General features: G+C 45.2%; 1 protein-coding gene across 3 annotated transcripts in view; it reads right to left on the bottom strand.

The window, feature by feature from the left end:
- The window catches only part of EYA3 (EYA transcriptional coactivator and phosphatase 3), a 33,968-nt gene extending 7,274 nt beyond the window's left edge, over nt 1–26,694 (bottom strand). For 2 of the 3 annotated variants that reach the window (XR_013958282.1, XM_080632500.1), the window contains exons 1-10: nt 26,576–26,694; nt 16,005–16,098; nt 14,408–14,451; nt 13,327–13,406; nt 12,847–12,913; nt 12,047–12,189; nt 3,876–3,958; nt 3,063–3,246; nt 1,068–1,207; nt 7–90 (exon numbers count right to left, since the gene is read on the bottom strand). Coding sequence is in view for 2 of the 3 variants with exons in the window: in XM_080632500.1 (XP_080488626.1) it covers nt 7–90; nt 1,068–1,207; nt 3,063–3,246; nt 3,876–3,958; nt 12,047–12,189; nt 12,847–12,913; nt 13,327–13,406; nt 14,408–14,451; nt 16,005–16,037 (858 nt within the window). In the remaining variant the exon portion in view is untranslated. Of the gene's footprint in view, nt 1–6; nt 91–1,067; nt 1,208–3,062; nt 3,247–3,875; nt 3,959–12,046; nt 12,190–12,846; nt 12,914–13,326; nt 13,407–14,407; nt 14,452–16,004; nt 16,099–26,394; nt 26,501–26,575 lie in introns of those variants that run through there. The other variant, XM_080632501.1, reaches the window with a different exon arrangement.
- Between the last annotated feature and the right edge of the window lie 294 nt (nt 26,695–26,988).

Genomic DNA, 26,988 nt, shown 5'->3' with positions numbered 1-26,988 from the left:
TATTACCTTGCCATATTTTTGAGCATAAGACCCTGTGAGAAGTGAATGGAAGATTATGATGGTCTCATCCAGGTCCCAGAGAAACACTCGCTGCATAGAGAACAAAAGCAGGTTAGAGCTGAGATACTTCAAGCACTGAGCTACAATGAAGCAGCAAGTTTTAGGGTTAATTCTGTGGTCAGTTGCTGCATGCTTTTAACAGATATGAACAACAGTATTCATGTCACAGGCTGAACACATCAAACTCTCAGCTTATTGCAGAGGAGTTTATATACTGCCAGAGTGCACCAACACACTTCAAGAGTAAGGCTCACTTGGTCAAAACTGTTTCCAAAAGCTTTTCTTGCTTTTATAGTTATAAAAGCAAAACAGAGTGCTAATGAACTTTAGAGCCCTGCTAGGGCAGTTTACTGTCTGTGATCTGGAGAGCACCAAGTAAATGACTTTGCTGTTTATCAGAGACACCTCGGTTATGATAAATAAGTAGGATCAGCTGCCATGAGGAAGAGCAGTTTCATATAGAAGGACTCTGATAAACTGGAGAACTGGACCAACAGAAACTAGAAGTTCAATAACTGCAGAATCTGCACGTGGGGTAGAATAACCCCTTGTATGGGTCTAGGCTGGGAGGAGCTGGAGGGTACAAGTGCAGTATGAGCCAGCAGCACTCTCTGTGTGATAAGATGAACTGCCAAGTGTGCCTGGCTGATAGAAGGAAGGTGCCATCTCACCCTACTTGGCACTGGGAAGGTCACCCCAGATGGCAGCCTCCATTCAAGACTTACGTGAGGAAACCAGAGCAGCCAGCAAAAGGCTGTCAAGATGGTCAGCAGCCTAGAGAAGAGGCTGAGGGAGCTGTGATGGTTCACCTCAGCAAAGAGGAGACTAAGGGTGATCTAAAAGCAGACCACAGCTAATCGAAAGGGAACTGAGAAGATGACGGAGACAAATTCTTCTCAGTAATGGCAGATGGAAAATTGCCATGGAGACAGAATGAAAGAAAGAGAGAACTTTTACCACCACACTATTCTGCAATGCTACCTATAGAAAAGAAGATTACCACTTACCTCCAGTTCACTGTCCTGTGAGGAAGAGGTATCTGCTTTCCTCTTTCCCCTGTTCTTCCCAGGGATGTTTTTTCTTGCCTGCTCATCTAACTCTTTACTTGCTGTTGCTCTTGATAATGAAGGACTTGTGGATGCATCTCCTAAAAGAAAGAAATCACACAGGTCTCACCCCCCATCTCTCAAAACAAACACCAACATAAAGCTGATAACATTTGGCCACAAACCTTTGGAAAAGGAAGATGTTATCTTGCTTTATTGATGCAGTAGTAGATGAACCCTTAGTAGAACATAAAACATGATTTCTTTGTCCCATCATTTCAAAGCAGCTCTGTTTCCTCCATTCAGTCGACGAGGACCAAGCTACTTACTGCATTCTGCCTGCAGCACAAAGCCAAGGACAGAGCACCCTCCACCCCAAGGCCTGTAACCCCTCAGGTGTCTCACAACCATGGATCTGCTTTATTCCTCAATGGTTTCTTTCAATACTTCTTGAGAGAACACCAGAATCCCTCAGTCTGGAATGAGTGTACAAAGGAAAGTATTTCATGATGCTTCTCCCTCTCAGGCTTCCTGGTCAAACACCTTTTGGGCCAAGCAGCACTATACAACAAATGCTCTTTCCACCTCCACACTGCTTGCCCCTGTGCCACTGAAAGCCTTTGACTACCAGTTAAATAATAGCCAGAGCACAGAGTTACCTGGAGTGTGGTAATCACACACAAATGTACAGCGTGCTGGGAAACACACCACAGCTCCATTGCCCTATCCGAGAATTAGTAAAGGATAATGGGGATGAATTGGTCCTAGAAGCACAGACGTGGCCAAGCACCATGGCCATGGCTGATGGAGATACATGATGGAGCCTATTCTGCTACTGGTAAGAGCACCCTTCCCAGGGAAATCGTGGAGCACCACCATAAAAAAACCCCATAAAAATGAAAGCTTTGATGTGCAGAATGTTACTGCCACGATGGGAGATACCCTCTGAATCCTTTACTAAGAGTTCAGGCAGAAGAGGTAACATCCTGGACCGCTGCCTGACTGGTTCACAAATAGGACCAGAAGTGTAGTGAGAAGGCAGAGGGCAAAGAGGGCTTGAGAAAGCTTGAATTCAAACGGGGTCTTTCAAGCCAAGACACAGGAATTCCTATGGAAATTCATGCAAAATGTTAACCCTGGAGAATTTCAGAGCTAAGAAAATGGCATGAAAACATTAACAACTGGGTCACTCCCTGGCCAGTGCCTTGAAATAACAGGTCAATTCCATACGTTTTCAGTATCAACTAAGAAACATTCTCATGGGTAAATCTGATGTTGCTCACCACAACCAGAGGGCAACTGCTTCCTGAAAGAGGGCAAGAAGCTTTGCTTCTTGATACACATCCCAGTGTGGTGAGCTGTCATTTCAACACCGCTTTACATGATAAAGCAGAAGGAAAGAAAGGATGTGTTTCTCAGCACATCAGCAACAACTCATTGAGAGGTGATGGCCAAACTACAGTTCCTGACAAGGCGTGTGTGAGTCCCATCACGGGACTAGCATCTATGCCATGGCTGTCAGGCAATCTGAATAGCTGGCTGCAGTATTCAGATTCAGAGATCCTGGAGCTAACAGGAGCTTTGAGAGTGGGTACCATCTGGTGCCGTGTAGGCCAAGTGAGCACCCAGCCCCAACACATCAATCAACAGTCCCCAGGTAGTTGCTGTTAACAGCTCTTCAAGTCACCCCTGGAATTCCTTCTCCTTAGGGCATCCAGAGCGTGTACTGGGTGTCTCCTGAATTGTCACAGTTATATGTCTTCCTATACCTAAACTCTTAAACCCTGAGCACCAGTGAGACCAGTCTGACAACAGAAGGCAAATGTCCTGTCTGTCCAGGCCAGCATGCAAAGGTGCTGCAATTACCTTTTGGACAGAAAGCTTTCCCCATGTGTGCACTCTGTACTGTTTATGTCAGGTGCTCTGCAGGCACCCTGCTAAAGATCCAGCCATTACCAGAGGAATGTCTCTGCACCGCCCGCGTAGGCACCATGGCGCTTGGCTTCTCGGCTGGGTACGTGGCTGTGGCTAACACAGTGGTCTCTGTGTTGCTCTCTGCTGGTGTCACCACTCCAAAGCCAGAACTCGGGTAACACGTCTGGTACTGACTTTGGCCAAGGATTGTGTACGTGGGATAGTCCTGTTAGAGGAAAGGATTAGTTGTGACAGGTGACTTCTTTCAGAAAACATTCTATATTAAGATGATTTTTATGCTACAATGTGCTTGTCAAAAAGAAATCCCAGCAAGAGCAGTTGGACCTCATACTAGCTCTTTCTGCATATCTAAGACATCCTCAAAAAGGGTTGAGAGCTCAGAGTTCCCAAGGGCACAGGCAGGTCTGCAGACAGGAGGCCAGCAGTGACAGGCACTCCTCTGCCTCCAGATTCTTCACAAATGAACTCATCATGAATGATGTGACAGTAACAGGGGAGTATCAGTGTCAGTCCCCTCTCTCTGTGCTCTGGTATTTGTGGTTTAGTCTTGGGTTTTATTTTCTGATACCAGACGTACTGACAGCAACAGAAAGTGGTCTTGGTATTGGCTGAGTGTGCAATACCAGATACAAGAGCCACAGGATACACTGCCTTTACTCATGCCCTGACTTCAGCAAGCAACTGTTTTGCATGCTGTGACTAAAGGTATCCATTTATGAAGACTATTTACTCATTGAGATCACTGAGCACCTGAAGCTGTGCTTGAGGATTTTAATTTCTGCTGATTTAATTTTACTGATGCTGCACATAAACATGATAAGGAAGAAGTTTTACCTGTGAGATGCTGGCTACTGCTGACGTGGAAATATTGACAACAGTTGAGGATGTGGAGACTGGACTGGCATTGGTAGTTGATGCTGTAAAATGAAGAATTACTGCATTAAATGCTTCTAGGAAAGCACAAGAGACGAGACCAATCCAAGCTGTGAAACAAGTACTTACTATGTGCAAGCACCTGTGCTCCAAGCAGCGCTCTGCTTGTAACAGCCATAAAAGAAGTGGGGTGTACTTTGAAACCAGTTACCTTTCAACTGAGCTTAAAGGGAAGGAGAGTCAATGTACCTGCAAACCCAGGGGCTTCAGAACCCTTCCCTCCACCCCTGCCAAGCAATTGGAGTATCATTAAAATGGCTTCACATCTTGACTGAAAGTTTTGTGAAGACAACAATCACCTTCTGATGTTCAATAGTAGCAGCTGAAGACGAATCAGAATAAATCAGTGAAATGAATGTGAATGTCTTTAAATGAGCTCTGATAAATTCTCTCTGCATTTGACTTAACATATTTTGTCTCATTAGAACAGGAAATGGAAGGAAACAGTAAAAATATTTCCAACAGTATAAAAAGGGTGTTTCCTACTGAGGAAAGCAGCGTATTTCCCCAAATCCCTGGGACGCTACAACTGGGGTTTGGATGAGACTTTCTGCAATGATTTGTCAACAGCTTGCAGGTCAGATTATCAGAGACAAGTATTTGTTAGTATGAATTTTAAGCCTTTCTGTCACTGCATTCAGTTCTTCCAAAACCCAGAAGAGGCTGTTCTGGGAACACCAGTCATTTAGTAGCTTGTGTGGTTTTACACTCCATTGAACATCACTCCACGTGGGGGTTTGGGACCCTCAAGGGTTAGTGAAAACACAGAATGAAATCAGCATGAGCAACATCAGGATGTAGCAGGTGCCACCAAGAAATACTTCTCTTTTGCTAAACCTTCTTTCTCTGCACACAAATAAAATCAAAAATCACGTTCAGATGATTATGAAAACACTTGCAGAAATCCACAGCCTTGCCTCCACTTTACCATCACTGACAAAATCACTTTCTGCAGATGACACCCATGAGGAATTCACCCCAAGCCTGAAGAACTCGAGCTTCTGAAGGCTTCAGTCTTTCTACCCAAGGAAACAGACCCCACCATGAACTCTTAATGTGCGTTGTGTTATGTCAAGCGCACATACTACCTGGTGAACAGCTCCAGCAAAGAGGAATGGATCCAAAATATGCCTCAAAAAAAGATGAAAACCAAAAAGAATAAATCTTAAAAGAGGTGCAGAAATACAGAGCATTTACAAGAGGTGAGCAGGGTGAAGGGTGGCATCTTCCTAGAAGCAGAAACAAAGGTAGCCCCTGGGAATTCCCTCATAGGTAGGAGCAGCAGTGTTCAAATCCAGATGGGAGAGAATACAGGGGGGAAGACTTAGAAAATGGAGAACAGGCTGCACTGAGCAGCAATAACAGTAATGAAGACACTCAAGTACCTACAGTAGCTGTAGAAGCTACTAGAAGCACAGTTGTGAGAGTCAGGCACCCATCACAGAAACTCCTCATAAGCAACTGTTAGAGAATAGGGGTTAGTTTCCGAATAAAACTCCTTCCACCTCTCCACGTTACAGGAACAATCAAGGCTGTTACAGCTAAAGAGAATGGCACTTCCCAGGGCACTATGAAGAGCAGCTCTCCAGAGAAGAGCCTCTTCTCTGCAGATGAGTTACATGGAAGACATTATTGTACCACCTCTCTCAAGGTGACCACAGAGAGCACACAGAAAGCCATTCTCACCTGTAGTGCTCTGAAGAGGCTGCTGCTGCCCTGAGACAATGAAAACAAGAAAACATGGAAAAAAAAGATTCCAAGTGCTGGGATTCTGGTAAAAACAGATTCCCTGTGTATGAATTTCATGTCTAGCTTAACCCTGGTCTCTTTCCAATGTTTCTTTATTACCCTTTCTCTACCCAGTGCTACACATCAGATCCTTCCAAACAGCTCCCACCACAGAGATTGACCAGTTCTTCCTGCACTGGGAGTCAGATTCTTTACCTGTGAAAGGGCAAAACCCATGCAAAAACATTTGGCATGGATGTGCCAGAAAGGACCAACCATTTCATGGCCTCAGCAAACCCAAATACTGCCTTGAAGATGCTGTAACTTTCTTCTCTCTTTCTTCCCAACTTCCAGACCTCATTCTCAGACCTTGTATCTCTACCCCCCCTGCCTTATTTATCCTATTTGGCTTTGCTTCAGTTGTTTTCAAAGATGTTTCAAGCCCATTCTTGCACTAGGAAATTGCAATGAGTGCATTTTATGTCTCACTTGGCTGCTCTGCTGCCCCAGGGCAGGAAGAGGGGAGGCAAGAAGCAGCCATTCCTCCCATCGCTCCCAGTGCTTCCAAGCACCTCTGTGATGTACCACCATGGCCAAGCACAACAAGCAAAATTCTCAGTCATCAAGTGCACTTGGCACTCATTAGAGCACATCTGGATACTGCATTCGGTCTGGGGCCTCAAGCACAAGAAACATGTTGATAAAATTCAGTGGGTTTGGCAAAGAGCCACCAAAACACTTGGGGAGCTGGAACATGCACCCTGTGAGGGGCAGCAGGGGGAGCAGGACAGCCCAGCCTGCAGAAGAGATGGCTCTGGGGGACCTGACAGCAGCCAGCTCCTACCTGCATGGAGGTGACTGAGAAGACAGAGCCAGGCCCCTTTTGCAGGGGCACAATCAGGAGGAGGAGAGAAACAGTTGCAACGGGAAACGGGGGATGCTCCAGGTTGACAACAGAGGAAAGGGTTCTCTTTTGTGCTGAGAACCAGGCACTGGGACTGGAGAAATCTCCATCCTCAGAGGCTTTTGAGACCCAACCAGACAAAGCCCTGAATAACCCGGTTCTGAATTCACTGTCAACACTTCTTTGGGGCTGAACTAAATTCTCCTGAAGTCCCTCAACTATTCTATGAAAACATCACACAAGAAATAAAGAATTCTTGAAATGCTTTTTAAAAACTACAGAGAAAGAGACAAATTTTCACAATTCATCACCCAAATAAAATGGCAAAAATCCCGCCTAACCCCTCATGTCAATTTGCACATATTTGCCATAAGCAACAATGTTCCATTATTCAACCAAGTGGCACATTTACTCCTAACAATTGCTTTGGAACCTGGTGAAATTCAGCAATTGGCTTCTTTGATGTGGCACTTCCAGCAGCTGGAATATTTGAAGGCTTTTCCTATAGTGAGAAATTCACTTTCTACCAGATCTACCAACCTGGGCAGTGTGTGTGACACAGTTTATTTCCTGATGTCAAGCTAAAGCCCACCATAAAGAGTTTCAGCTGCAAGAGCATTCCCAAAAAAGGCATGCAAGAACACAATATTTAGTCTCGTCTCCCCTTCCCATTTGCTTTTCACCCTGTTAAGTCCATCAGCATGGCACCAACAAGCCAGCCTGGTGCATACAGAGGTAGGTAGCAAACATAAACCCAAACACATACACACACACAAAAAGAAGAGGCAAAGCATAAAGAAGCATGCACAAAGCAAGGACAAACGTGCAAGCCTCTCTATTTGTGGTATCTGGACTCAATTAGGTGGAGAGAGATGCAGATAAAAACCATGCCAAGTTACCTTCAATGGAATAAGAATAATGTGCTGGGCTGGGCTGGCTTGTGGTTAACCCTGTAGTGCAGGTAAGAACACTGTGCTGACTTGTAGATGCAGTCTGAATTAAACCACTTTCAGGTTTCATACCTGGCCACAGTGCACCTGAATCAGATAAATTGGACCAGTTACAAACAGATATGCTGGCACCAAAGAGCATGCTGCGACCTCAGATGCAGATTTTTGCTCATCACAAAAGCAAGTAACAAATGACACATGAGAAATGTTGAATTTCTGACTGTCAGGCTGTGCACGGGTTAGAGCTGCTGACAAAGCTGCCTGGAAAAGAGAAAATTAGAAGCACCAACAAGACCAATTTCCAAAGCTTGCAACTAAAAATCTGGTAGTGTCACAGAAGGATGAACTGCTCATCAGTGTAAGGGACCTGCTGATCCCTCTGAGGTGCACAGCCCTGCAAAGGACCTCAGCTTTACATGGCGAGGCTGAGCTGGTATTTGTCAAGGTCAAGGACAACGCTTCCACTGCTTCGCTGGGCTTTGGGTTGAGTATGTTAAAACAAGCCACAAGTCAGTAGCTTCCACAGACTGACAACAGCAAAAATAGAGCTTAAAACAAGGGAAAAAAACCCCATCTAAATGTTTCATCTAGATTTCCTGCTGTTCTGTAAAGCCTTGGTAACAATACTGGGCAGAGCACAGAGCCAGCAAACCACTGTAGTTCCTCTGTTCAAGGCACACATCAGCACTATGGGTCCAGCTCAGGTGCTGTGTTAGGCTCTAGTCTACTGCACTGATGGGGTAAAACCAGTGTCCCACTGAAGCAGCTCAGCTCAGGCCTGGTTCTTCAGGGCTCCTCAGGCTTTTGTTTAAGTGTTTCCAGACCTAGAGTCAAAGTCAAAGGCATTTGCCCCGGCCCTGGTTAGAAAGCAGAAATCAGTTGAGAGGATCTATGTAAAAACAAGCAGAAGTGTGCAAAGCAGAGGGACAAAGGACGTGTGGAGCTAGACACAAAGTTCAGGGCCAGCAGAAAGACCACCCTTCTCCTTAAACCCCCCCTACCCAAAACCAGCACCAAGACTGTGAAAGCCAACTGCAGCTTTTCACACAGTGTATATAGCAGGCTCAGGCTATGAGCTCTGCTTCTTACCCAGAAGACATGGGAGATGCTCTAGAGCTGGGCAAGTGCAGCTCACTCCATGCTGCTGCTTTGTCAGAATGAAACTCTTCAATGGCTCTTTATTTACATACCTGATCTCAAACTGTCACCTATGAGTCAAATTAAGTCATTCACCTATCTGTACAGCACACCAGGGTTTTGATTCTTCAAAGTTGTGTCTTCATTGCTGTTTCAAACCTCTAGAACCATGTTAGCAAACAAAAGGGAAGGACTGATTTGAGAAATGTCGTAGTTATATTGCAGAAACTCCAGAATAAAACATATGAGAAACAAACCCTCTAAGGAGAGTGGGAAAAGCTGTATTTGTTTAGTCTGGAAAGGGAGTGCCATGGTCTTCAAATAGGTGAGGAGGTTTTAGAGGGAACAGCAATAAACAGTTCCTTACAGTGCAAGGCAGATGGACAAGGAGCCAACAGCAACATAATGAGAGGGTCCCAGAACACACAGAAGTGCCTGACAATGAAACACAAACCACCCCTAATGCACGTAGGATGGTTATCACATGAGGAGTTAACAACAGGTCAGACACACACATCAGAGGTGCTTGCAGGGGTGGCTGGATGCAAGTGCAGGAGCTGACTCAGGTTGTGTGATAAAGCATCTTTCAGCCTCTGCTTTCCATGACTGTCTCTGTCATCTCTCAGTATAGACAAGTTCTACTTCCATACAGCGAGGCACACTCATGGCCTAGTGGCACACATCTGTCCCTCTCATTCTGTAAAACAGTCTTGAGGGTGACAGAGAGGAAGGTGAGAGGGAACAAGACCCCTCCATGTGCAATGGCAGCAGCAGGACACATCTGTGTACATGGAAAGGCCCCAGAGGATAGCCCATCACTTGTAGTTTCTTGAGTTAATGTAAACCACCACATCCACACTGTTTCTACCACTAACATAAGCAGCTTGTTGTATGTCACTACTCTCATTTTACTGCTTCTTTAATAAAATCTCTCTAGACCATGAGTATGCCCCATGCAGAGCAATGCATTAAATACCATCCAAAAAGTACCACACTACAAGGAAAGGTGACAAATTGGCAAGAACATAGGTCATCTCTGAAAGCAGCATCATGACCTCAGTGTTCTCAAGACTACGCTTGTCAACTTGCTTGAATTTCATACTTCAAATACACCTGTTTTCTTCCAGCTATATAATCCGTGATGCCTCCTTCTTTTTTGGCATAGAAACAAATACACAGTAGAAAGTCATGCAAAGCTCTGGAACAGGCCTTTCTATGATGGTAAAACATCTGGCCAAGTCCTCACCTGCTCATGGACATTGTGAGCAGGAAAAACTGTATCATTCTCTCTGCACTGTGCATGCTCAGTCCTCTAGCCTCCACTGTCCATCTCATCCATCTTCTCAGTATGATCAAGCAGGTACCACTCCAGTATGAGTTCCATTACTGGTAAGATGACTTCTAACATTTTCCTAACACTTAAATTCAGACTAAAAATTCAGGTATTTAATAATAGACCTCAACATCCATATCAAGATACTTCAGTAACTGATCACATTTCAGAAGATGCTTAACAGAAAGAAGTTCCTATGAAGTCAACAGAAATGCTGATCTCTTGCCTTGGTCTTCAGGAGAATTTCTCCTGTTACATTCAGAGTATAACACTAAGCACGGAAGCACCTCCGAATTCCAGAACCTTGGGATAAAACAACCCAAACACACACACACCCAGTACAGCCACCACTACCACCACCACCAAACATCACGCACACAAAACACTAACAAACCTCCCCACATCCTTCCAACCCTCCTAATTTTAGAATTAAGTCTAAAACACCTTTTCAAACATCTTGGCCTAACACTTCAAGAGAGCATTCCACATAGATACACATACTTGCCTTAAAGAAACCCAACCACACAACCCAGTAACACACCTGAGCATTTCCAAAGCAGTCCCCGTGCACTGTCCACAGCAACTATCAATAAACGCCAAATAAATGAAGTCAAGAAAAACACCAGCCACTGTTCAGATACAGCTGAAACAGTGCAACAAGGCACTGAAACCAAAGTGGAGGCACCCAGGGAACAGCAAGATGTTCCAGCAACCATAACATAGGGTTTGTAGAATCAGAGTGGGTTGGTTTGGGTTGGAAGGGACCTTAAAGCTCATCCAGTTCCAACCCCTGCCATGGACAGGGACCTCTTCCACTAGAGCAGGCTGCTCCAAGCCCCGTCCAACCTGGCCTTGAACACTGCCAGGGAAGTAGGTAACAGACCATCATGACAACACACAACACTACAATCAGACAAAAAAATGAGGAAGGCAGTGTTTAGAAAGCCAGCAGACAAACTGCACTGGTCACTGAAGACTGGAGTATGGAAACAGCATCAGGCTCCTCCACACTCGTTCAGCTTTCAGGGCAAAACTCTTTCTCCAAGAGAATGAAGTGAGCTCAGGCAGAGAACCTTGGCTCCCCAGGACATGTAACACAGAGTCAACTATGTCCTCACGCACCAAAAATCCCAAGCCCACAGCAGCTGGTGGAACCTTCCCAGCAGGGACTGAGGATCTCACAACAGCATCCTTTTACACTTCAAGGCATGAAGATTTTAGCAGTACAGGTAAATCTGTCAGAGGCTCTGTTCTTTCAGTTCTACAGCGTGACCACAAGCCCTGAGAGACACTTGTGGCTCAGCCACTGCCGTGCTGTTTCACAATAGCACCCAGGTGCTCTCCTAGGCTACCTGCATGGAATGGAATGTTACCCCCAAATCCATCAGTGCTCGGTGCTAAGGGGCAGAACAGTCTCTGCCACTGTACATTTTTGAGAGCATGATACAGTATTTACAGCTGGTCACTTACAACAGACTCTTACCCTTCAAGCATTTGCAAAAACTGGAGAGGCTATTAAAGGGCTCAAGTATTAGAGCAACTTAAGTAAACCTATTTGCCCAGCAAACTTGGAGACTTTTTAGCATGAAATCTGTATTTGGTGACAGATGAAATAACAAAAAAGTCTTAATCCTGGTCAGCAAAAAGGAAAGGAAAAATACTTCCATCCTATATCCTGCAGAGATGCTGTAGGATGGGCTCTTGTGGGATTTCCCTGACAAGGAAATTGCACAAACACAGCTATACACATCTAGAGAACAGTATGATCCCAAACGAAGAACCATCTGACAAGGTTCATGGGAAGGCATCTAAATTAATGGCCAGGAAAAGAGCTTTGTAATAAATAATATCCTATGAATCCCATCTAGAGATCAGTATTGATCTACAATTCAAGTCAGGCACATGCTCTCCTACTGACTCTTCTCTCCAACACACCTGGTTAAGCTTAACATCATCTTTTTCATGAGAGAGAAGACAAGAACTGCAGGCCCTGAGAAGTCTTTGAGAAGTTACTTCTTACCGAAAGGAGGTAGTCCGTAGGTTTGGGTGGTCTGGGGGTAGATGGTGTAGGGCTGAGACTGCTGTAGTGCTTGGTACTGAGGCTGACCAGGGTAAGGGCTCATGGTTTCCGATACAGGTACAGAAAGGATATGTGCATATGGCCTTATTAAACAGAAACAACAAAAGTTAAAAAGAGCTATTTACATGATGCATCTCTCAGCCTAAAACCCAGAAGATATATATATAAAAAAAATGCTTCAGAAAGCAGAAACAATACACACTGCTATGTGCTTTGGTGTAATAACCCACTTGTGTTTCCTAGGACAGGCTCTTGGATTTACATACACTGCCTGGTTCTTGTCGTGACACCAGGGGAAGCCCTCCCCATCACAATGCCAGAGTACCAGTGCTTACTCCAGGGCTGAGGGGAAGAACAAACTCCCTATTGCAACAGGCGAGAGCAATTAGCTTCACTTATTGTGCCTCTTATGCTGCAATGGGAAGAACTTTAAGATCTCCAAATGTGGTGAATGATGAGAAAATCCTACATTTCCCTTCATTTATGTTCAATTTGTTTGTTCCCCAAATATTATGGGCATTATTGAACAAGTTGCATTGTTAATTACTTGAAAGGGCTTATTTAACCTTGTGATCATAAAACAACAGCCACAGAACCCGAAGAGTGATTTGTGTCAGCTTCAGTGTCTGCAGCAACAAGTATCTGTTGCCAGCACATACGAAAGTGTGATTTACAGCAGCCCAGAGATGCTTCAGAAAGAAAGGGGAGTTACAGAATTCAGTGAAGAATGTTTGACTTACTTTGCAGAATACATTTGTGAGGTATAATCATTTGATGACCTTGGGATATAATCAGTGCATGTCATAACTGAAAAAAGAAATAGTTTGTGTCATTACATAGGTGGTTTCAAAGCCCAACAAATAAAGCCAATGGAATATCAGCATGCACAGTACATTTACATTTACAAAGGTTTTTTAGTGAGGATCTTGAATATTTGAATATCTTTTTCTAAGCAAAGTTTCAAAAAAAGCACTGTTAAGCCAGCACAAAATGGTTTTATTGCCAGTTCACAGCAGGAGGATGATTCAGTCAATACCATTTCTCCCTTTGTAACAGTGCTTTTCTCTTTAAAAGTTGCTACCATCATCTTTTGCAACTGTCATGAGAAAACTTTGATTTCAGTCCTGCCCAAAGCTTGTGTTTCCTGAAGCAAAGTAACAAGGCCAGTGAAAGAAAGGAGCTAAGACAGTGGGACCAGAAGCACTCTGGAAGATACTTACTCTCACTGGACATGGGAAGGTTTGAACCAAGGCTTGAAGATTCAGGTTTCTCATCGCTGACTTCTGCATTGCTCACATGACTGCCAGGACAAACAAAGGCTAATCATGAGCATTATGAACTCTTAAATGAACATACTTGGGCATTGTAACTGTAGATTTGGCCTTCCTGAGGCAAACTGGCTCTTAACAGAAACTAGCTCTGCACCCTTTGCTATTTCACACAGAGATCCTAAGAGAGAGATCTGCAGCTCTAATTAGATATTAAACTGTACTGGATTTGCACTGCAAGGTCTGGTAGTGGGGGGCTGCAGAGGTGCACTGAAGCTGGGAATACACTGAAGCAGAATCACCACCATTCACTCTGGCACATTCAGACCTGCCTGTGCTGCCCTCAGCTCCTCTGCACCAACAGAGAGAAAAAATCCTCCTAGGACATGGTTCATCTCACCTCCTACCAGCTAGACAGAGCTCATCCCAATCTCCCCTCTGGCAGGTGAAAGCCATTCCTCTTGTCCTGTCCCTACAGGCCCTTGTCCAAAAAGAAGTTGTTCTCCACAGTATTTGTGACTACTCAGAGGAAGTGAATAAACCCAAATACAGCTATTCTCAGAATATGTAAGAATAGTGATAAATTCCTAAATATGATATACATCAGGAAGCACCTACTGAGACCAAAAATAGTACCAGAGAATGGCTTTAAATAGAAGAGGCTATCGATTTGAGAGGGTTTAACTTCTCAAATCAGTAACCCACAGAGTTCTGCTGAAAATCAGAGCACAGATAGTATTAAAATATCCTGATTCTCACCAGAATCAATGCATGTTATGTGCGGAACCTGACAGTCCCATCAGATTCTGTGAAAGACAGGATGCTTGATGATGCAATGAAGACTCTTTGTAGCTGAATACCAAAGGGTCAGTTTATGTTTTGTAATTGGGAACTCAAAATTACAGCAAATACAAAATTGACTCCTATTTGCCCTGAAAAAGAAAACAGCATGCAAACTTCTAAAATGGAAGCTTCAAATGATAAAAGAACAGCAACAGCAGTCCCACACTAAATCAAACTGAACGTTACATACCTCAAACCTTGTTCTCTGGATTCCTGCATCTTGGCTTTTTTCACCTGTGAAGACACAAAGGTTCAGACACAAGTGAGGAGAGCTGTCCTTGAGAGAACCTGTGCAGCAGATCCCCACAGCAGGAGCTCCCAGCAGTGGTTAAACACAGAAAACCTTGCACTGAACAGTATCAAGAGTGGGCTACAAGCCTGACAGGGTTTTGCAAAGCTGACTTCACTTTACTCTTGTTCTTTTAATAGGAAAATTCACTTGGTTTAAGAATGGTCACACTACAAAAAAACCCTTGAAGGTTGTTCTTTTTATTTCTTCCTGCAAGAATGTGCCACTATACTCAAAATACCACCTCACTTACTAGTGGTGATCAATAGTCTCACATTCTGTCTCAGAATGACTGACTGGCAGAAGACAGCTAAAAGGAATTACCAAGAAGATCTTCAGCTGAAAATTACAGCAGACTCTCTTACAGAGAATGCTTTCATGTACTGAACATTAGCTGCACCCTGTCTCTCATGTCCTGTATAAAGACAGTTTCCTTCATGTAAGGATCTAATTACATGATATTTCCTTTCTTAATACACACATTTCATTCAGTTTTAAACCCTGTATGTATCTGGAGTTCAACTGATCTGGTTTTGCTGATTTTGCTTCACATTTTGTGCATACTGACTCAGGCCCATAACCTGCGTGTTGTGACACGCAATCTTTTGAACAACTGGAAATTTCCATTTCCATTTCATTCAGTGCCAATGTACTTTCTAACTGGTTACCTGAAGAACACCAAATTCTCACATTAAAAAAGCATCAGAATCTGTTGAATGAGGATGTTGCCCACTTGCCCTCAGTGTTTTACTCTGGTTTGTGTGCATGTGAACAGGTCTCCAAAATGAAAATCAGCTTCATTCTCATGGTAACATGGCAACTTCTTGTTGAGTTTTCATCAAGTTTAATTTGGGACTATTACATGAATACAAACTTTATTGTTTAATTCCTGTATGTTTTAGACACACCAATTTAACTTCATATCATACTGTATTAATAACAGCTCTACGAAGCTCCTGTGAGGTGATGTTATCAGCTACTGATAACGCAGGCAGGATCACAAAGAGGTAAGATGTTTGGACAACAGCTTTTAGCCTAAGACATGCTTCCCTACTCAAACTCACTGTTAAATAAAGAACTAAATAAAATGCTTTCCCCCTGTGGAGATGATGGGGCATAGCATCTTTTCAAGGTCTCAAGCCCAAGAAGAATTACAGACTATTCACACTCTAACATGCTGCTTCTGTCATTGAAATAGTGAATTTTCACTTCTCTACAGCAGGCTTCAGACAGTCTGGTTTTCTGAGCATAATAAGTAATTATTTGACATAGTGACATTACAGAGTTCAAGCATACATAACTATTCCTTTTCTTACTATTGCCTGTAAAACTGTAATAAATTAAGTGTACAACACATTTTACTAGGAGCAAAACGATTCTTTACCTCTAGATAAATATACTCAGAATAAGCCTTGTTTTCCATTCTTAATCACAGTAATTTTACGCTGCATTTGGGAGATCACCAATGTTCATTTTTAGCCTTTTCAAATGTACTTACTGGTTGTTCAGGTAAGTCTTGAGGCTCTTCCATGGGTATTACTATTTTAATGCTTAAATGAGTCGAATCGTGTGTTCTTGGCAGTCTTCAAAGCCTGTCAAAAAAAGGTGTTCATAGCTTTATGTACTTTTTTGGGGGGCTTATCATTTAGGCTATCAGAGAACATTAATTGTTACATATTCCACCCACCAGCTTTCCAAACTCATGTTGCCATCTCCCAGATAAAAGACAAAATTCACATATGGAAAGATTTCATAAACAAGGGATTTAGCTTTAAGCTTCCAAGAGCCAGATTTTTTACGCACGTGGCACATTTCTGCATCATTTACTTGTACCACACTGACTCCAGAAGCTAAAGTATCAATCAGACATGTGCCCCGTGATTTGAAACACACTTTAAATGATCAAGCCTGGTCTAGTAGGTCAGCAAACAGTGTGATTCAATCTAACCTGTTTTAATTTAGAACATTTATATAACGAACAAAAACAAAACCAGGACAAGCCTCTACACCTAAATGCATTCAGATGCAGGAGTGCTCATTGCCAAAGTCACGGAGCAAGGTGGTTGCTTCAAGTGCACCTTTCAGAAAGAGGAGTTTGATGAACATTTATAAAATCATTTTTATGTTGGAGGCTAAGGTAACCCAGTAGTGCTGAGCAGAGGGATCCTACATCCTAACGCTGGAGCTGCTATCCCCTGTGTTTTAAAAGCAGGAAAAGGGAATCTTGCAGATGACTTGCACAACCTGATTCAGTTTTGCAGTTTGCTATGCAAAAGAGAAAGGTCCATGTCCTCCACTGCTTCCCCCTCAAGCAACTACTGCTCACCAACAGTGGGACCCTGCTGCCCCCCTTTCACCCTCTCATTTCTGACCCAGTTCACTAAAATCAACCCTGACCTCTTCAGCCAAGCCCCATCTCCACTGCACCAAAGGCCAGCAGGAGCCTCCTAACCCAGCCCAGCAGAGGTGGCTTTTCCACATGCACATGCGTACACTACTGCACACAGAGGACAAATTCAATGGGTTACAGAAACCAGGAGAAATCACATAATCATAGAACAGTTTGGGTTGGAAGGGACCTTAAAGATCATCCAGTTCCAACCCCTCTTTTGGAAATCAATCATTCTGCATGGGGAGAAGATCAGCAGAGGATCTATCCATAACAGAGCTTGGAGGGCTGATCATAGAGTACTTCCCACAATTTTCTTACCAGTTACTGACTGGACTTCTGAGGTCTTAACAGGGGGACATGCTCAAAAACACTTTGTGGTTTGTAAGAAATCAAATACAGTGACGTTTTGTGCTGAGGTCCAACCTATTCCTGCCTCCACAGCCACAGAAGTTGGGCTGTAAACCTCAGTGGGAATGCAGAGGCTCTTCACCTCCTTCTTCTCTGTTTTCCCAACCTGTCTGGAGCATTCACCTACACATCATGAGACTGTCCCCATGCAAAGTGACTGAAGAACTCAACTCTCTGGTGCCCTAAAAGCACTTGCTTTTTCCCATCCTGGCCCTTCCAGACCTACTTAAGCTTCCTGCACGTGTAGGCAGCCGGCAGCCAGCCCCACGTGCAGAGCGAAGGGATGCTTTGCAGCTGGGATAATGCCCTATTAACCAGGAAAACACAAAGGATTTCTTCTCCCTTATTTGATGACAGGTCAGGGTCTGGCATGCCACATATGCCAGGGTAAAATTTCATTGAGGTTTAAGTGTTCTCCTCCCCTAACAGCTGCCTTCCCTAACCAGACTTACCTATATTCCCTCAACCATAAATCAACTGAAGTCACAAAAACTCTATTCAATAGCTCTTTTGAAATGACCCTACTCACACCGCACACAAAACAGTCGACAATACAAAGTACCACTGTTAGTATTCCAGTTTTCCCCCTCATCACTTTTAACTGGGTTTATTTTACAGATAAAACCTTGTTTCCTTTAAACTTGTTGTAGGAATAACAGAGAAAAAGCAAGGCTGAAAAGAAACCCTGGCAGTCAAAGATCATGAAAAGCAGTGTAAAGTACAACGCCAACAGCAAGAATATATGAAATAGGTACCAATAGGTCCTGTCCTGTTCTTGTTACCAGTCTGATTCTATGAAAAGGATCTCACATCACACTTTGATCCATACTTCCCAAGCAATAACTTTCCATTCCATGCTCTGTTTGAAAGCTCTGAGCAGCTCTTTAATTTTGTTTTTGAGAAGGACTTAAATAATTAGAAAGACAAGAAGATTCCCAGAACCCATGAGTTACTCTTGAGACAAAACTCTCTTCCCAAATGAGTAGGGCATCCTGGAGCACCTGGAAGCAAATGAATGAATCATAGGATCACAGAATAGTTTCGGCAATGAGCAGTAATTATTCTGAGTAGAAAAAGCCTGTTTGAATAGCGGATTACATTACTTTCAAATAGCCACTATTTCCCTAAGAACAAAGCTTTAGTTAACAAAATTATATCTGTTATACAGAAAGTTAAAATAAAATCACAGAATCATTTAGGTTGGAAAAGCCCTTTAAGCTCATCCAGTCCAACCATTCCCAGCACTGCCAAGGCCACCACCAACCCATGGCACTGAGGCCTCATCTCCACAGCGTGTGAACACTTTCAGGGCTGGTGACTGCAGCCCTGCCCTGGGCAGCCTGTTCCAATGCCTGAGCACCCTCTGGGGCAGGAATTGTTCCTCAGCTCCATCTAAACCTGCCCTGGTGCAGCTTGAGGCTGTTTCCTCTTGTCCCATCCCTTGTTCCTTGGGAGCAGAGCCCAGCCCCTCCTGGCTTCATTCTCCTCTCAGGCAGTTGTAGGGAGCGATCAGGTCCCCCCTGAGCCTTCTCTTCTCCAGACTGAACCCCCCAGGTCCCCCAGCCCTTCCCCATCACACTGTGCTCCAGGCCCTGCACCAGCTCCGGTGCCCTTGTCTGGCCCCGCTCCTGCATCTCAATGTCTCTCTTGTAGAGAGGGGCCCAGAGCTGAACACAGGATTCGAGGTGCAGCCTCATCAAGTGCTCGGTGCAGGGGGCACTGAGCTCATGCTAACAGGCCTGGAGCTGCCTCCTTCCAGCACTTCTTGTAAGTGGGCATCACATTTGGTAACCTCCAGTGAACTGGGAGCTCCCCAGTGAGCCATAACTGCTGATCAGTGACGGAACGTGGCTCGGTGCACACCTTCAGCTCTCTCAGCACCCTTGGGTGGACCCCATGCAGCCCTACACCCTGTGTGTCTCAGTGGTGTAGCAGGTCACTGACCATATGGGGGCTTCATTCTGCTCCCCATCCCTGTCTCCCAGCACAGGGGAACAGGTATCCCAAGAACAACTGCTCTTACTATTAAAGTATCTCGGCCTTTTCCTCATCCTTTGTCACTACATTTCCTCCCACATCCAATAAAGGTTGGAGATTGTCCTTAGCCACCTTTCTGTTGCTAAAGTATTTACAAAACCATTTTTAATTGTCTCTTACAGCAGTAGCTATAATGCTTTGTATGCATAATAAAGTCATCTACGCAGTTATCTCCACTCCTGTTTACTCAAGGGCCAGCACCTTACCATGAATAGTAATGAATACGTGAATTAAGCACCAGCAGAAGAGTCTAATGCTTCCAGGGGAGCATTTCATGCCAATCTATCCCACGCACATGGGATCAGAGAGCGCAGCCAAAGCGACCTACGGCATCCCCCAACCAGAGCTGGGTTTTTCCTTGCAATGTGCTTCTACTCTGTGCCACTCCGCACGTGACAAACCGCTTCATTCAGGGAAGAGCAGAACTCGGCACGGTGGGAAGTGGTGGATCTCCCAGTCCCTTTTTGGTTTTCAATTTAATTAAAAACACCCAAAGAAATAAAGAGAAAGAGCGAAGAGAGAAGATGCACATTGTGACACTGCTGTGCACTGCACAGCACCGAGGGCTTTTTATTCTGCAGGTTTATAACTGAAGTTCTAATCTTCAGGCAAAGAACACTACTGACCATCTCCCCACGGTGGCAGCAACCTCTGCCCCTCACACCAGGATGTGAGCAGGCAAATCCGTAGAACCTCCTCTTTCCACACCACAGTTCCTCTACAGTTTTATCCTTCTCCATATCTCAGCATTCCTACATCCAACTGTGGTAATATTTCATCAGCCAAGCTGCTGATATACTTCAAACTTGGTATCCATCATAGGCAAAGCTGTGACTCCAGCAAGAGCCAGCCCGCTGCCTGCTCCTGCAGGGATCTCTCGTGAGGGTCTGGCAAAACCAGGCATTCCCTGAAGTTGGGAAGAATCTCCCAGTGTGTTTTGAAACACCTTGATTAAAGCTGACACGAAATGACAGCATCAGCTTGGTTCCTAGTTGGGCCCTGCAATAAGCCAGCCCCTTAAGGAGCTGTCACGGATTGAACAGTTTTATGTACTAAAGCTGCATTTTTCCTTCCTTCAGGCAAAAACAAGCTAATGGAAATTCTTCATCAGGTTGTACCATCACAATGATGCAACAAAACGAGTGAGTAAATAGAGCATTTTACATACCCAGGCATCTATCTGGTGAGACTGACTACAACCTCAACCAGCTTTAAAGATACTTTAAAAAGAGGGAAATCACAGTGTTTAAGATGCTCATGCAACCCAGTGACATGTAAAGAGACAGACAGGGGTGAGCAGGAGAGAAGGGGCTCATCCAGCTTTTCTCTTCCACTAAGGAAAGAAATACTTAACACAAATCACTTGCTCTCACAAGTTCCTGCAGGTAACACAATGCACTATCTCCTTCCCACTGCATTCACATATTCATTTATAAATGTCATACTTGTTATGGCTGCACATTCAGTACTTGACAGCCAAGCGGAACTGAAGAGGTGTGTTACTGCAGTGTTTGAACAGACAAATGAGGTAAGAGGGAAAAGGAACTCAGGTTTCTAACTTCAAACCCTACTTTCTTACACAACAACCAACTCCTCAGACAACAGTCTTGCTCTCCAGAACAACTGTGAACAATTCCCTCTCAAATCCATCTTCAAGCTTTGCCTGTTACATCCACCCCCTTTGTAGCACACTTCTCTCCTCAGTTCCTCGTCCAGCAGCAGAGAGCAGCCGTTTAAAACCAAGAAAACGGGATAGAGTTAATGAACGAAAGCTGTGCTGCTCACCAGCCTGCTCATCTCCCATCAGAACAAATCCAGTGCATCTCCCAGCAAAGATTTAACTGCTATCCTCTGCACATCCCACACCCCCAGATACACAAGCACAACACATGGATAGTCTCAAAATACTGTGGAGAATAGCAAAGGAAAAACCTCTGTGGGTTTGCTGTCTGCTCCCCCTCAGGCACTCTTCCCTTCTTTACTGTGAGGGCGGTGAGGCACCGGAACAGGGTGCCCAGAGAAGCTGTGGCTGCCTCATCCCTGGCAGTGTTCAAGGCCAGGTCTGACAGAGCCTTGGGCGACACGGTGTAGTGTGGTGTGTCCCTGCTCATGGCAGGGGGTTGGAACTGGATGATCTTAAGGTCCTTTCCACCCAAACCATTCTGTGATTCTATGATTTTATGGAAAGTTTGGGGGGGAGGCAGATGGGATGTCCTATTTTGGAAGGTATGAGAGGCTATGACAAGCAGAGTCCTGACGGGTTGAAAAAACAGGGTTTGATTAAAATGTCATGATCTTAAAATGGAAATTAAAAAATTAAAAAAGGTATTTATAAAGTGAGAAAATTACTGACATAACATGTGGTAGCATAAATACATCTTACCCTAAGCAATGCCTGTTTCATTAATAAGAATCCTTGAAGGGCTGTCACCAGCAGGGCTCTGGGCAGTCCCTTCACACAGGCCACGCACTGGCTGCCCAGTCCTTACACAATCCTTTTCAATTGGATTTTGAATCACAGCAGGGAATTTTTTAATGGGGGAAAGAACTGTTTGCACAAAAGGAAGATTTGGAAATAACAACTTCATACTTGAGAAAAACAACTCCCACTGAGCCCAGAAAGAAGTCAGCAATCTCTTCTAGCTAGAGCTAACATGGCACAAACTGCCATTAACCTTTTAGCTACAAAACACATTATGCAAATGGAAGCAAAGTAGAAAACTCTATCATAGCATCCCAGCCTGGTTTAAGTCAGAAAGGACCTTAAAGCTCATGCAGCTCCAACCCCTGCCACGAGCAGCGACACCTTCCACTGGAGCAGCTTGCTCCAAGCCCCTGTGTCCAACCTGGCCTTGAACACTGTCAGGGATGGGGCAGCCACAGCTTCTCAGGGCACCCTGTGCCAGCGCCTCACCATCCTAAATACATATCAAAAAGTCATGTAACTAGCACCAGGAAATTAATCCATAGTTCTTTAGAGAAACTGCTTCAGTTTCTCGACCTGCACCAGGATTTTATGAAAAAGGTTGTGACTCCAGCAAATTTCTTTCTTTCTTTTGTTATTTTGCATTAGAGGAGCCATGGTATTTATCACAGTGCCATCAGTTCTGAGCACATCTGTAGCTATTTGTGTCTTAGCAACAACAGTTGCTAGAGTAACCTGTTTGAAAACTTAAAGAATAAAGTACTGGATATTTGAGATATTTTACTGGGGTTAAAACCCAGTTTAAATGACAGTGTTTGATGCTCAGCTGCTTGGTAACAGCCGCTGCTTTTCATCAAGCAGACTGCACCATTCGCTTCACACCGCATCAGTCCTGCTGGCAGAGGCAACTGGGAGCGATGGGCAGACAAATGGTCCCTCCAGGAAAAGCCACCAGTGGGGATAATGGGAGCCTGGCCACCATCCCCCAAACACACACCCGCCAGGAACCACATCCCTGCTTGTCCCCCAGCACCCACTCGCAAACCTGTTCCTCACTGTCCAGTCCCTCTCTGAACCTCCCACAGCCACTCAGGGCCGTTCATAACCTGTCACAAGCAGAACTTGGCTGTCTCACACCCATCTCCAGTGAGTTTCTGAGTGCCCTTAGCGCTGGTACAGCAGGATTGGGCGAGCAGCTCTGCTCTTAGCACATTCCATGCCTCCAAGATTTTGTACACCTTGATTACAATCTCTCTCCAAATCAGAGTCCCAACCTCCAACACCTCTTCAGAAGGCATCTGCTCCATCCCCTGCAACCACTGTTCTGCCTCTCTCTGCTCCCTCTTGAGACACATTGACCAGAGCTGCATGTACTATACATGCATAGTCTTTACTGTGAGGGTGCTGAGGCGCTGGCACAGGGTGCCCCAAGAAGCTGTGACTGCCCCATCCCTGGCAGTGTTCAAGGCCAGGCTGGACACAGGGGCTTGGAGCAAGCTGCTCCAGTGGAAGGGGTCCCTGCCCGTGGCAGGGGGCTGGAACTGGATGAGCTTTAAGGTCCTTTCCAACCCAAACCATTCTGTGATTCTATGGAAGGTGACATACTGGCTAAGGACACTGGAAAGGTGGAGGTATCCAGTGTCTTCCTTGCTTCAGGCTTTACCATCAACTGTAAAAAGGAGCTGCATGACACACACCGGGTTCTGGAGGCAGCTCAGCAACGACACTTTCAGTAAAGACCAGTTATGTGTGCTTTTTAGAACAGTATCCACAAAAAAAAGGTCATTTCACTCAAAGATTAGAGAAACTTCCTCAACAGCTTGGTGCTGTTTTTTCTTCAGCATAAAGTTAAATTATTTAGGTCCTGGAAAACCACTGCACAGGTTAACATTTCACAGAACTGTCAAACTACTTTTGCTATCTTGTTTGGAAATGCTGAGAGCAGGAGAGCAGTGGTACCACTGACTCATAGGGGCTTTTTTTGCTTTCTTCAGGTCAGGCAAAAGTGAGTATTTTGTAACTTCCTTTTCTTTGAGCCAGAAGAATTCATTTTTCCTCATATCCAAAAAGGTCAACATAGCAGCAGGCTTGGCATGAGAGCTAACAAAAGACAAAACGCTACCGTAGGAAAGCATCAAATCTCAGGTGTCTTTGTAGTTTTCCAGAATACCAAGACAACACTTCAAGATAATGAAGAAAAAAGTTATCTCTGAGTCCCTTCATCTTGTAGAAAGGCCAGCTCCCCTCCCAACACCCCAGAAGTTCTGGATGGACAAGAAATGGGGGTTTAAGCACACAGAATAATCAAGGCAACAGCTTCTGAAATCTCAAGAGCTATTCTAAAGGCATAGAACAAAGCATCAGATTGCGAATGGGACCAGACTCCTCTGTTAAACTTCAAAGCCTTGAACCACCAAGATTGTTTTCTGTGACAGCATTTTCCCCAATAGGTAGATGAGAACAATGGTGCCTTTACCAAGAAAGCAGCATGGGGAAACTCTGGTGGGACACTGGTGACTGAGAATACCTCCACGTGGTTTTGAGGACAGCTGCTACTCAAAATTCAGCTGTGAAAAACCATCACCTACTTTTTCAAATGATCCTGGTCCTGAATACACATTTTCCTGTCCTGCTCATCTTAAAAATCAATCACGTTTAATGCAGATTTTCTTAAACTCTCTCAAATAGAATGGGAAAAAAACTGTCACAGGAAAGACATTAGTATGAGACTGATTTGTAGGATCTTCAAAATGGACTTGCAGATGATGGAATGATAGTTACATAAATATGAACCATTCCCCAAGGTTTAGAGATGCCATATACTTTATGCTGTGCTCCAGCTGGGGCCTCTCAGAGAAACAGCACTGTAAGCATCCGAACACAAGCAACACAAATTTCAAGACCCAGAAAGAAGCTCCTGGGATGTGGACAGCTCCTGTAGGTTGGTCTCAACACATCATCTGCTTTAAGCCTTGAATCTTCAGGCACACCATGACTTGCACAGGGGAACACACTTGCCAGGCTTTTCATTCAACTGAAACATTTCAGTATAGTCTATCCAGTTTTATGTTTAGTCATATACAACCACCCTTTGGTACACGGAAGTTAGGAAATCATACATGAAACTGCCATAGAGGTAGTCCAACCCATTGACACAAAACTTGGAAACCTGCTTAATGAAGTGTACTCTAACATATTCAATTCCAAACCCATTCAACATCTGAATATTTAAAGGGCAAAGTTCTGAGAAGCCGTAAGTCCTTCCCAAGTCACCAGTTACTTGGGAATTATTACAGCTCTTGCACACAGTTGTGATGGGCAAGTGACAGGTTTTCAATCCCATTTGTTGCACAACCCAATAATTATGGAGGTGCCATAACTACTGCTGGGGTTGCATGGAAGAGCCAACAGGGAGGCAAACGCTGCAGGAAGACCCTGTAGAGCAATCCAAATGGCTTGTAAACAGTGAGACCCTCACCTCTGCTGGCTGCTGGACACAGACAGTGCCTGTGTACTGCTGCTTGCCTGGCAAAAATGAGACTGCAGAACTGCACAAGTAAGAAGTATCACACCACGAGGTGATAAGAAAAACCCCTAAACAGGTACAGCCTCAGAGGTCAGCAGCTTTGCAGGAAGCTGCTATCTTTATATGCACTTTTATAAGTAGCTTATTACAAAAACAGTGACTTGAGGCACATGAATTGCTGTGATTCCCAACAAACCTGATTCAGAATCATGAATTTAAGATAATCTGCAACAGACAAAGCTGAAGGAAACCACACAACACAGGCAGATAACGATAATCACAGAAATCTTATCTTAATCAGTATGGTTGGCTTTTAATTACCAGCTGGAAGTTATTACACTACCACTGAGTGCCTCACAGAAGCAGAGCTCAGCTCCGTAGCAAAAGCAAAGTCCACCAAGACTTTTCTGTACGCCATCTGAACGAACATTCATCTCCTTGAACGCTGACAGGGGTGAACGCTCCATCCCTGGCAGTGTTCAAGGCCAGGTTGGACAGAGCCTTGGGGGACATGGTCTAGCAGGAGGTGTTGCTGGCTGTGGCAGGGGGGTGGAACTGAATGATCCTAAGGTCCTTTCCAACCATTCTGTGATTCTATGAATTACCACAGCTATGTTACATCAAGAACTAGCTCCAGTCTGGAAACAATTTAGCCATACCATGCAGAGCAGAAACCAAACTAATAAGCCATACTGTGCTTGAGCTGGCTTCACATGAAGCTTCAGCAGCAATGCACAGCATTCCCAGAACCAGGAACATCCAGCAGAGCCGAGCTGGGTCCAACACACGTTGTGAAGCCCAACTGGTCATGACTCTCCCCAGACCAAACACATCCCCTCTTGAACTTGTCTGCACAAGCTCCAGCGTGAGCAACCAGACCCATCCAACACTAACCATTACAGATGTTTAAGTGCCTTCTTGCACGGTTTGAGTGGGGCTGCCTGTGCTGAGGCTCCCCACAACCCCATGGGCACCCCACCGGGCCCAGGCCGAGGTCTTTATCCCGGGCACAAGCATCCCCTCATCACCCCAGCTACGCCAAGGGGCTCTTTCTGCACCTCTTGGCTGTCTCCCAGCAGCGGCTGGGGCACCGGCCCTACCGGGAGGTGAGGGGGAAGCGCGGGTCCGACCGCAGCGCCCTCGCCGCCTCCTCAGGCCCGCGGGCTGGAGCGTCCACTCCGCACACGCGTGGTCCCCGCAGTCCCCGTGGTCGACGAGATGGGGCCCGCGGGCCCCATCTCGTCGACCACGGGGACAACCGTGCTCGGGGCGGGCTCTTACCGAGAGGCGGCTCCGGCGCCGGGCCCGGCAGCGCGTCCCGCAGCGGACATGGCAGCCCCTCCCTCTCCACAGCGCCGCCCGGAAGCAGCTCTCGGCCGCGGAAGTGACGACCCGGCCCGCGGGCCGCGCTGAGGCCGGCTGAGAGTGCCGGCTGAGGGGGCTCTGCTCTGGTAACGGCGATGGGGTCGTGTCTCCGTGTGCTGCCTCAGCGCTGTCGGGGTTACTTAAAGCAGTCACTGCGCAGCGCCAGGGATGGGCCAGCTTCTCTGGGCACCCTGTGCCAGCGCCTCAGCACCCTCACAGGGAAGAGCTTCTGCCTAAGAGCTCATCTCAGTCTCCCCTCTGGCAGGTTCAAGCCATTCCCCTTGGCCTGTCCCTACATTCCTTGTCCAAAGCCCCTTTCCAGGTTTCCT

Source organism: Psittacula echo, assembly GCF_963264785.1.
Source record: "Psittacula echo genome assembly, chromosome: 21".
Classification (NCBI taxonomy): Eukaryota; Metazoa; Chordata; class Aves; order Psittaciformes; family Psittacidae; genus Psittacula; species Psittacula echo.
Note: the sequence above shows the minus strand (reverse complement) of the source record. Positions and strands in the feature narration are given on the sequence as shown.